This window comes from Polypterus senegalus, chromosome 2 (assembly GCF_016835505.1).
Source record: "Polypterus senegalus isolate Bchr_013 chromosome 2, ASM1683550v1, whole genome shotgun sequence".
NCBI lineage: Eukaryota > Metazoa > Chordata > Cladistia > Polypteriformes > Polypteridae > Polypterus > Polypterus senegalus.
Window position 1 is genome coordinate 105,473,814 of NC_053155.1, and position 12,164 is coordinate 105,485,977.

The 12,164-nt window shown below is 35.7% G+C and overlaps 1 protein-coding gene across 19 annotated transcripts in view; it reads left to right on the plus strand.

The window, feature by feature from the left end:
• Positions 1-12,164, plus strand: part of tenm4 (teneurin transmembrane protein 4) — a 627,939-nt gene that overhangs the window by 451,291 nt on the left and 164,484 nt on the right. For all 19 annotated transcript variants that reach the window (XM_039744302.1, XM_039744300.1, XM_039744305.1 and 16 more), the window contains one exon: positions 424-624. In XM_039744302.1, the coding sequence (XP_039600236.1) occupies positions 424-624 (201 nt within the window). The remainder of the gene's footprint in view (positions 1-423; positions 625-12,164) is intronic.

The window sequence follows — 12,164 nt, forward strand, 5'->3', positions numbered from 1 at the left end:
ATGCAAAATTTTATTTATAAAGCTGCCTTGCTTCATAATTGGAGAATGTATTTGCTGAAGGCTTTTTTTTATTTTGCCTACAGGCAATTATAGAGCATCTAACATGTACTATATAAATACATTTTAAAGCAGATTGAAAACAAAAATATTACCCTCTAAACTTAAATTTAGTTTTTGTTTAACTAGTTGAAGACATTCTTCAGTGCAGATCAATTAAATATACTACTGATATGTTCATTTATTGTGGTATATTCATTTTAGAAATATTACAACTTTTTTTCTTCTGTTTGAATGTTTAAAATCTAAAATTAATAAACAGGTTTTCTCTGTTATGAATGCAGCACTATATTTAGTAATATGATTTGACTAATTTCATGATTTGTGACATTACATTTATTCCTTCTTTATTATTTTTGCTGTTAGTGGACTGCATGGATCCCACATGCTCTGGGAGAGGAGTATGTGTTCGTGGAGAATGCCACTGCACTGTGGGATGGGGAGGGCCCAATTGTGAAAATACAAGACCATCCTGCATGGACCACTGCTCGGGACATGGGACCTTTCTCCAAGAAACTGGAACTTGCAGCTGTGATGCCAACTGGACTGGGCATGATTGTTCTACAGGTAATTTTTGGTACACCATTGGCATACCTTTTCAGTTTTCACTTTGAACTTCTTAGAGAAGGTTTTGAAGTTATGAAAGCGGATTAGTGGATTATCTAAACACATTGCAATGAATGAGAGGTAATCATAGTTTTTTTCTGTTTTACAATGGTAGAATAATTCCAGTGGTTAGCAAAAGGCTTGTGAGAAGTATTTGACGTACATATGTAAGAAACTGATTCAGTGTGCCAAATGAGTTAAGTTGATGGACATTGCTGGTTCCTTTTTGTAACAATTGACATGAAAATAAAAGTATTTCATTGATATAATCCCATTGCCAATTAAAACTATATAAAGTGTTAGTATCAGTGTTGTTTAATCACCCACTCAGTGATTTAATCTTCTGCTCATTTGTTGCAAATTTCTATAGAAAAAACCATGTGCATCATCATAGTGGCTGCTAATCAGTGCCTTTGGTTCCTGAGAAAAGGACAATTAGCTGCTTTCATATGCCTTGCTGCAGATACTCTGTATCTGTCAGAAATGTGTTTTGAGAAAAGTGGCACCACCTTTCTCGGCAATTAGAGCAAATTGCATACTGAGAAATACAACAGCATCCAACCACTATTTCATTAAAAACAACATGATATATGTTTATTATGCTAAAAGATCTCCTCAGTTTTAGTTAATTTTTGTCAAATTTTCATTTTACATCCAACTAAAAACCTATATAATCCAGGTAATAGAAAATAATCTGTAGCAATACCACTCAGAAGGTGTGAAAAATGTAAGTTGGTGTGAAAAATGTAAGCTCGTTTAATGCTAAAACACAGCTCACAAGATTTGGTATTATGGCCTGTTCTTGCTTTACTAGAATGTTTGGGTCAAAACTGCAAATATTTTTCAACGTTTTAGTGAACATTTTATTTGGGCTTTTTAAAAGTATAGATAACATCTTTAAACTGAGGAAATTATAAAGTACTTCTACTTCTATCAACTTGGTTAATTGACTAGATCATAGTGTATGATAAGATGGTAATATTGTCCTAGAAATTCTACTTAATTCTACTAGCCAAAAAATTTTATTTTAACCAAGATGATTTTTTTTTGTAGTTTGTGCATTTTGCTGTAAATTTTGGGGAAAAAAACTACAAAATAAATGTTCATAATGGAAATAAGACAGGGAATAGAGTATTATTTTTGTTTTTTTGCATTTTTTCAAACTGTTATGTGAGCACATTCATACAGTAAAGCTAGAACTGCTTAATAATCCATTGTGTGTGTATTAATTCTTGCCTGTTTAAATATACTGCAATTGTCTTTGGCAATTGTTCATCTGTATTTGATGAATGGAATGCTAATTTATAATGCTTAATAAATGAGGTTATTTATGGCCATCTAGATGTCAAAAACCTGACAGGTCCCCTGTAGTTTACCACACCTGGATTCTCATTAATAAAGCTTGCATACGCACAAAAAGATGCTCAAAACTTGTGCATGCAACTTCCCATGAAAACATCAGAATTTATAAAAGAACATGCAAATATTCATGGAAGTTCTGACCCATGTATACACAATTTTGGAGAAACTGGTAAATTGACATCCTTGATAAAGTTGGGAATTGCAGGCACATGTGTTTGGCCAGGTTTATACTTCATGCCAGGCGACGATTGCTCCAGTGGACACTACTGCTACACAAGTGTTGTACTGTTCATACTTGTGCGTGTACTTTACGTAAAGTACTTTACGTAGATTCCGCCAGGTGACAGTGTGAGATATCATCACGGTGAGAACAGGTTTGGTTTTGCTGTGTTGTGAATTACCTGAATACACCTTTTCACCATGTCCTTAATTTTTTTCTTTGTGGCTCAAATACACTGCCATACATTCTGATGCTGTTGTGAAGGTGCACAAAAAAATGTAGATAAATATATAAAAGCACCTCAAATGCATTTGTATGTCTGCATTTTGCTTCACCACATCGAACCATTCATCAAACATCGAAACAGGCACATCGATCCTGGAGGATCCTCAAAGCGGCTTTCTGTCACATGTAGATAGTAAACATAGATTCTGACATCACATTCCAACATTTATCACACTGTGCCTCCCGACTTCTTGCTGGTTGTGCACCTCGCACATGCGCCGCATTAATTTCTTAGGATGTGCTTAGAGGATTCATCAAATGAATGCTGGGAACACGTGGCAGCCATGATGCATGTGTGTACGCGTTCTGAGCGTGAAGTATAAATGAGCGCTTTAACTGATCACTCAACACGAATAATAATTCATATCACTGAGCTGTTATTATAATGTGCAATGATGTGAGAAACATATTACACCTCAAAAATGTTGAATATGGTGTACAGACTGTATTTTAGGTCCCTTTTAAAAGGGCCAATTCTGCGTGTTTGTACTGAAGAACTTTTTTTTATTTTTTTGACATTTTATATCAGCTACTTGTTATCAGTTGTCAGGGAACTGGCCAACTGTCTACAGTATCAGCATCATGGCCACTGTGCTGGAAGGTGCGGGTGTGCATACATGAAATATAACATTTTTGCCAAATTAAAAGGGCAATTGAAAGGAGAGTCCTATTTTCTTAAAATAATCAGAGAAATTTTTGCACTATTATTAGAATAAGGGCGCTTAGCAAGAATGAAACTGCTTTTATATAAGTAGTGACATGTTGTACAAGTCATCTGTGATACCAAGGTGTGGCTGACAAACGTTGTATCTCAGCGGCCTGGGTCAGTCCATTATTCATTTATTTTGGGACAAAGTAGCTTTGGCAGACATGACTGTACTGTAAGTGGTGAATTGCTTGTTGATAAGGTAACTGGCTGAACCCTCAGTGTTTCATGTGACCTGTACTATTTGCAGTATCATCAATACATGTTCCATGTGATAGTGTCTACCCGCACAGATGTCTTATGCCTTTCCTAGACCCGCAGAACAAAGGGGAGAAGCGCTAAAATGTTAATGCATGATCTTGCACCCTCAGATATTCTTGAATGCTGGTGATAGGGTCTCAATGCGTCAGGATGGAGGCTGTACTACCAGCTAAATTTCTTCAGCATCATGATTGTATTTTTAGAGGTTCATTAGCATGCTCTATATAAGGAATCTTTTAGGGTGGCGTTCAAGGTGCATTTACATTCACATATCTAAAAGGTGATTGTAATTTCTAAAGGGGAGGTTGCATAGAAATTTGCAGCAGGTTTTAAAAGTCTGATTTATTTCTTTGTTGTATGTATTATCCTGTTTTTTTGGTGTGTACATATTTTCACACCCAAATTCACACAAAGGTTTAGAATTGAGGCCCCCTGGAATGTATTATACGCAGGCTGCAATGGTAGTTCTCTTAAGAAAACAAAGGAAAGAGACTCAGTTATACATAAGTTAAGTTCCATTTAAATGCACAAAATATTGATAGAAATATCAATACATTTTCAAGAATGTTCAACAATTACATCTGCTTTACACTGCATTCATTTGAAAATCTTTCCATAAAAGTTCTTGACTGTATTTCTGAAATTTTCCAGAAAAGGAATTAAGAAGTTATAATGTGTTAATTCTCATTAATCATCATTCCAGAGAGCTGTGATATGTTGCACGTTGATAGCACATGTAAGTAAGAAGACAACAAGAACTCTATTAGCCTCTGAATCAATCTAATTTAATAAAAAATCCAATTAAGTAATAATTTTAAGGAAGATTTTTTTTTCACTCTTCTCTTGAAACTCTTCTCTGCTGGCACAAGTACTGAATTTTCTGAATTGGAATGAAGAAGGGAGAATAGTGACTATGCAGGATGGCTGAGGTCTTTATAGTAGACTAGCTGTGTAAGCCCGTGCTAACTATTGAAATCGTCAGAAAAAAAAAACTGAAATGTAGAGATGTCAGGTAATTGAAAGGAGCTACTCCGGGCATCTCTCTCCTAGGAGGATTCGTTTTGCCGATGTACTCGCTTCGCTTGTGCATTAGCAGCGGGAGCAAGAGTAAAGGGGATACCGTTTTGCTGATGTTAGCAGCTAAGCGACTTTGTCTTTCTTCTGAGGTTTCATTTTGCTGACATGCTGGCCCTGCTTGTGTTATTAGCGGCTAAGCAAGTTTTATGTTTCCTCGGAGGTGGAGCCTTTACCCCGTGCCGGACAGACACACACACTTCCACGCATAGACGTTTATATATAAGATGGTACCAAAGGAGAAATTTACCTTTGACAGAAGCTCAGGAAATGTAGAAATATTTATATTCAAACAACAACAATCCTAACTCAAAACACACAAGAATTATAAAAAGAAAAGAAACCAAAAATTCTGACTTGGCTATTGATAAGAAAGCAGTTATGGTGAGGCATTATAAATTCATTAATGATGTAGATTTGAAGGAGCCTGTGTAGTATTTCTTGACAAACTTGTGTGGAATAGTTTTTTGGTTAAAGTACTTAATGCTGCTGTGTCACAGAGAGGATAGGCAGCATTGTTCATAATAGCTGTCAGTTTTTTATCTTCATTCTCAACTCTGATACCCTCTCCATCAGGTTGAGAGTGTGTTCCATAGCTAAGTCTGCCTTCTTTTGTAACTTGTTAATTCAGAGGGCCTCTCTTGAAGTGACATTACTGGCCCAACACACTATAGTGCAGAAAATCACATTGGTTATGACAGAATTATAGAACATGTAAAATATGTCACTGGTCTCATTAAATGAATGCATTCTTCCAAAAAAAAAAGTGTCTGCTCTACTTAATAGCTCCTCTGCATTATTAGACCAGTCCAGCTTATCAATGATATGTACCCCCAAATACTTGCAGTAGTACACCACCTTTTCATCCACTGTCACTGAATATTGACTTAATGTAGAGGCAGTTTAGTGCAACATAACTCAACAACTAGTTTCTTGCTTTTGATGATGTTGAGTTGCAAACAATTCTACAGTATTTGCACCAAGAAACAAAATTCTCCAACTGAGTCTCGGCTCACCCTCTTTGTCAATGCTCTCCATTATTGTAAAGTCATCTGAGAAGTTCTGCAAATGACATGACCAGGTGTTATATTTATTGTGTGAGGTGTACAACAGAAACAGAAAATGTGAAAGGACAGTTCCTTGTGGTGCTTCATTATGGTTCACATCCATGTTAATGACACAGTCTTTGAGCCTCATAAACTGCAGTCTGGCATTGTCTTGTCCACCAGCATATGTTATAGCTTACTCCTTTACAGGGATGGCTGGATAGTACTGAAGACATAGTACAGTACTGTTTATCTATATAAAAAGTGAGAAAAGAATAAATTCAGTAGTGTTTTATCTGAATGTAAATACAACATAGTTGCTTTAAATTTATTCCTGTAAGCTGGTTTTCTAACAAAAAAGCACTTAGATGTCCAGTTGAAGCAATTACAAAAGGCAACAAATTTTCACTATCAGTTCAGAGTCAAAGCCACCATTCACACTATTTAGTAATTATTAAGAATAGAGTCCACCTAACAAGAAAATTGCCCACATGAGCCAATATGATCCTTACTTTACTTTTCATCTTTACTTTAGTGGCCTTAGAAATGAAAAGTAAAAAATCTGACCCCGTTTTAATATGTTGAGTGATTAAAGTAAAAAGTTTTTCTGAGAACCATGGTATGAGGTATTTTTAAGATGTTCAGTGACCATTCATTCCTGAGCAATATTAAATTGCAACAAATAGCCTAAACACTTCATAGCACTGGTTTCCTGATTGGAAGCCAATTAGGTTTATTATAAATATTTGCTTTTTGACAGTTAACTTTGCATGTCATTTCAAGCATTCATTTGTATTTATACGTGTGTACATTTTGTAAATCAGTTTGAGGTAAAGTGGTGGTATGATTGTACATCATGCATCCATTTTTTCTGAGTTTGAATCTTGCATCTGGATGATGTTTGGGTGGAATATGCACATTTTCCTAATGCCTGAATGGATTTTCCTCTGAGTACTCTGGTTTTTACTCCCACATATCCAAAGACATGCAAGCTATGTCAATTAACAATTCCAAATTAGTCTCAGTATGAGTGCAAGTGTGTGTGTGAGCAAGTGGGTGCTATAATTTATTAACACCCTACCTAAAGCTATTTCCTACCTTGCGCCCAGTGCTGCTGGCATAAGCTACAGTCCCTGAAACCCTGCCTTAGATTAAAAGGTTTTGAAAATGACGGACATTGGGTAAAGCTCAAGAATAATAATACACATATGTTTTGTGCTAAATTATATGCTTAATAAAGAATAGTGAGAAAAAAAAGATTGTGTTCTCCCGGTATTTTAAATGTGTGTACCATGTTCACAGACATACCATTTTAAAATGTAAATGCATGAAACAGGTTTGAATTATACTTGGGCTTCCTAATACCAAGTATACCGCTGTTTATATAACCTAAGTAGTAAAGGGCTCGTGTTATTTCTGATACTTAAAATCCATTTCAATAGCAATACAAGAGATAAATATCTAATTCAATAAGCAGGTGGCCAGAAATTAGAGGAGGCAGACATAAATCAAAGGAACCTTTATTCCATAATTAGTAGGGAATAGTACCTTTTATTTAGAAACTTTAAATTAATGAATGGTATATACTTTATTAAAGTTGGGACACATCTCTAGTTACTGTTGCCATAAGTATAAAATTTTGTGTTTAATTTTTGACTGAGTCTGCCTTGTTTTGTAGTTAAGCATGCAGCCCCTCAGCTGAAACTTCTTCTAATGTGTTTGGATCAGTGCACTGAAAAATTAAGACATGAAAACTCATAAAAAAATAATTAAACAGAAACTTCAAATCATCTAAGAAAACCATGCAGTCTCATAATGTTAGAATCATTTATACAGTTCCTAAACACATTATATAAAGAGACTCAAGATTCATCTTTCATGAAAGGTCTTTGCAGTAAACTTTGATTGCTGTTAAATTTTCAATTCTTGTTTTCTTCTTCTAAGTAGTAACCTAATTAGTAATGACTTCTCTTAATTACAGTTCCTTTTTTGTTTTAGTCATTAAAAATGTCCAATCAAATAAATGCATATGCAGTTTTCCATAAAAAAGTTAGGATTTTAACCATGACCTGGTGACTTGCAGGAGTTTATACACTTTCTTTATATCTGCTCCCATTTCCCTCCTGGCATTTTGGTCTTTCTCTTGTGTTCCAATGAGTTGTGGGTTAAATGAACTGGACACTCTTAACCCTGCCCAGTATGAGCGATGTTGTGTGCCTGAATATGTCAAGTGATTGACTTAAACTTCATCTGTGCCTGCTTCTTTCCTTACACCTGATACTGCCAGGATGACTTTTGGTCCCATAAAGTGTTGGTGGTAATGTATTAAAAATAACATCCATTACACATAGTCTGTTTACTTTTTAAAGTAACAAGTAACCTAATGCAATACTTATTTTGTTGTGTTACTACACATATTTTCAGCACTCTAAAAAAAGACATTACCTTGTACTGTAGGGTGTAACATTGTGCATGTGTGCTCCAGCTGTCTGGTGCCAGCTAGTAAGAAAGAGGTTAAGCACTTTAGACTATACTGCTTGTTAGATTGCACCAGTGGAGCTGCACTGGTAAGTGCAAGATGTCAACGGAGGTTTAAACATATTTTTTACAGTACTTATTTAAAACAAAAAAAAAGTAAAATTTCTTTTCTGTGGTCATCTTGCTATCAGTTCAGTGTGCATTTCTAATATGTGAGATTCCTTACCATGCTCTGGCACTGAAGGGCACACAAAAGGCAGATAACTGTCGCTACTCAGAATTACGCTTGACAGAACAGTGTAAATGATGATGACATTTGTATCACCCTTTGGCTGCAGTTACTGTTGTTCTATAAATCTTTGCCTTACATTTAACTTTGGATGAAGACATTTAGTATTTTTTAACTTCTTTTGCTACCTCTAAAATCACGTTTTTGATTTTAAAAGAGTTCATAATAATAAACAGTTACTTGTATATGTTAATTTAACATGAGAGCTATAAACCTGGGTGTTATATTGAGCAATCATATTGTACAGTATATTAGTTTTTTTTTATCCCTTACATACACACAAATGATAATCACAATGCAATGACCAGCTGCTTCTAGCTGAGCAATTTTCTTGTTATTTCTGGCAATTTTTGAACATTTTGTGAACACTTCCATAAACTGCAAAGTAGTAGATTAATATTTTTACCATTAAATAAAACTATTGATCTTGTTCTCAACTTAAAAATCAGGTACTTTATGCTATATAATATAGTTGCAAAGCTTTATTAAATTATCTCTGTTTTTCAAAGTTTGGCAGTTACCTTGCCATAAATCCTGATAGCATTTATAATTATACCGTATGTGGTCACCAAGGGGCAGTGTAGCTCCCCAAACGCCCAACACAGCAGCACAGAGATACAAGTTCTGGTGTAAAATAAAAGTTTTTTTTACTTTGCAAAACTTTTCACAGTAAAAGTTTTCCACACCACAACCACAATTACAATATTCAGTAATACTCTGTTTCTCTTCCGTCTCTTTCTTTCAATTCTCCACTTATTCAGGCAAGCTTTGTCTTTTTCATCCTTACACTGGCTTTCCTGACTGAAGTCAAATGGCTCCTTTTTATGGGACCCAGGAGTACTTCCAGTACTAGGGTATAGCCTGAATGAAGCACTTCCAGGCCAATCAGAAGTTCCAGAAAGAAGGGCTTATGCATCCCTTCGGCTCCCTCTGGCAGCCCCCATGGCATCCAGCAGGGCTGTTCCATGGGACTGCAAGACCTAGCATGCCCTTCTGGTGTCCGAATGGGAAATCTAAACCAGGGAGCCTGCCGCCTGACATACTGAGGAATAAAATTTCCTGAATGCATTAACTTCCCTGGAACTGCCATGCTACTGGCATCCCTGCTGGGTAAGGATTCGTGTTCTACTCCTTCCATGACGCCAGTCCCTGTGTGCTATCTATCACACATGACATTCCTAAATTCTGTTTCAGGGTTGTGTGGGTCAGAGCTGATCCTTAAGTTCTTGGGACACGGCAGGTAAAAAACCCTGTAAAGGGTACCAGTCCATTGCAGGGCCCACTCGTAGACACACCCACACTTAAACAGAGACAATTTAGAATCACCAATTAAACAACCCAAACCAGAGAACCTAGAGGAAAACCCACACAAAAAGATTATTTGCAGAGCAGACATGTAAAACTGCAGGAAAGTGTAAATGTGTAAAGAAATGAGGCTGAAGTTAAAGTTCACAGCAAACTGCCCCATTTTGGGTAGAGTTTGGCTGAGTACTGCTTGCAGTCCAAATTAACCTTCAATAGCACATTGTGTTACTGCTATCACAATAATTAGAAGAAATATTAAAAGTTGTGAATGAAGGCAAAACAATTATACAGCCAGAGAGAACAGCCGTGTCTTCAGTTTGAATGTACAAATCAATACAAACAGAGCTTCATAAACACACATAAGAACAGAACCACAAAGCTCCATCTAACAGTGATTTTTTGATGGACACTGTCAGATCTCCACTGTCTTAAGTTTTGATGATGTCGGCAGCTGAGTTTCTGCATTATACAAGGAGCCAGTATGAGATGGTCAAATGAGGACTAAGAGTCTGGTGCAGCATTTATAATTTGTTGTAACCTGTAATACCTTGTATGAGCAGATCATTGAAGAGAGAAATTAAGTTAGCCAACTGAGATGTAAAGAAAGCCATGACAAATGCTTCAGCATCAGAACTTTCAAAGTATGTTCAGACTCTTGACAATATTTGGTTTAGTTTTCATTTCAGCAGAAACTGAGTATTTAATTGTTAGACTGCTTAGATTCATGTTGATGAACTGTTCACCCTAAATAAAACAATTTTTTTTTAACTAGCATATATACTCACGTATAAGTCGGGTCTTGAAACCCAAAAAATTGATCATAAAATCAGACCCCGACTTATACTCCCATTCAAAAATGCGACAGTTAGGTTTTTTTTTACATCTTCTTTCCTCCTCCAATCTCGCATCAGTTTCTTAGACACATCAAATTTTGTTGCAGCAGCGCAGTTACCAATTTCTTTCGCTACTTCAACGACATTTAATTTAAAACCAGCTTCATGTTTTCTTCTGATCGAACGCTCCATCGTAGATAAGGAATGCTCTCACGATTAGGTGGGTATGGGGATGTGAGATACATAAAACACAACTCAGTACAAACATTGCTTCGGAATAGTTCAAGTATTACCGTGTGGTCACGTAGGCACAATACATATAAAAAAAAAAAGGCAGTGTGCTCCGTGGTTCGTCTCTCAGGTGGGCGTTAGCATATCATAATCTCTTGGACCAATAGTGTGAGTTTTCCACATTCTACTTATACAACCGACATTATAAAATACCAGAAATTATATGGTAAAATCAAGTCCCGACTTATCCACGAGAGTACTTATCCACAAGTATATACGGTATGTAATTTATTCTTGTGATAAATTGCCGCCCCATGTAGAATTAGTTTGTACCTTGTGCTTGGCACCACAGGGATACTCTATGGCTCCTGTCAAACTTGAACAGGCTTGAACAGGTTAATAGATAAATTGATTTTGGTGTTAAAGATTGTGGCCCATGTCAATTCATAAATGCTTGCTATTTATAGGAAATGTTAGTGTCAGGTCAACAGCCTCAATCAGGAAGAACTATATCACACGTATGCCTGGGTTAATATATTTTGCTGTAGAATAATCTCTTTAACTTGTGTATGATGGAAGTATTTAAACATTTTAACAAAATATGTACTATATTCATTGGAAATACAGATAAAAAAAATAACCATTGAAATATTGAATGTTTGCAGTCTACCTTGTGAATGAAGTTGATGTGTTGTATGTTAGAGGTTTACAACCTAGGTTAATGGCTGACCCATCAATTTCTCTCTTTAAATGTTTATAATATCAGATGAGTCTGAGTAACAGTAAGCATTTTTACCATGTTTCATTTTATACAGTAGTTAAATGAATGATGGGCATATCCAGGAAAATGCCCTTGTTATAGATCAGTCAGCAGTTTTGACCATGGCGTAAATAACTTATGTTTTATTTGCAGTAATAAAAACAAACAAAGAAATATTTGCAAACAGTGCAATTGCAGCATTTAAACAGTGCTGCTTGAGTCCTTAGTTTTAGCAAAATAGTTAACTATTCAGTTTTAACAGAGCCTTATATGAATTGTGCAATAATTCAAATATGACCTTTCAGCATTTACTTTGACAAATAATATGGGTTATAACCTTGAATGTAATTCATTTTATCCTTTGCTTGATAGACCTTCTATTTAAATGACTGTGGTATTCTCTAAATTGAAACAGGAGAAAATTGGCTTCACCTCTTTTGTTAGTCATGTTATTTTTAGAGTTCACACTGCCAGGTGAGGAACATAGAAACATCTGTGCTACAAACATCAGAGAACTATCAATTTAAACAAGTTTATGAAGTGAATACTGACTATTTTTAGATGTTACTGAAGCTTTTTCCTTACTATATAAATTATTATACATTAAGACTATAGTAAAATTCTGAGCAAAACAAATGGATTATTCTTAGT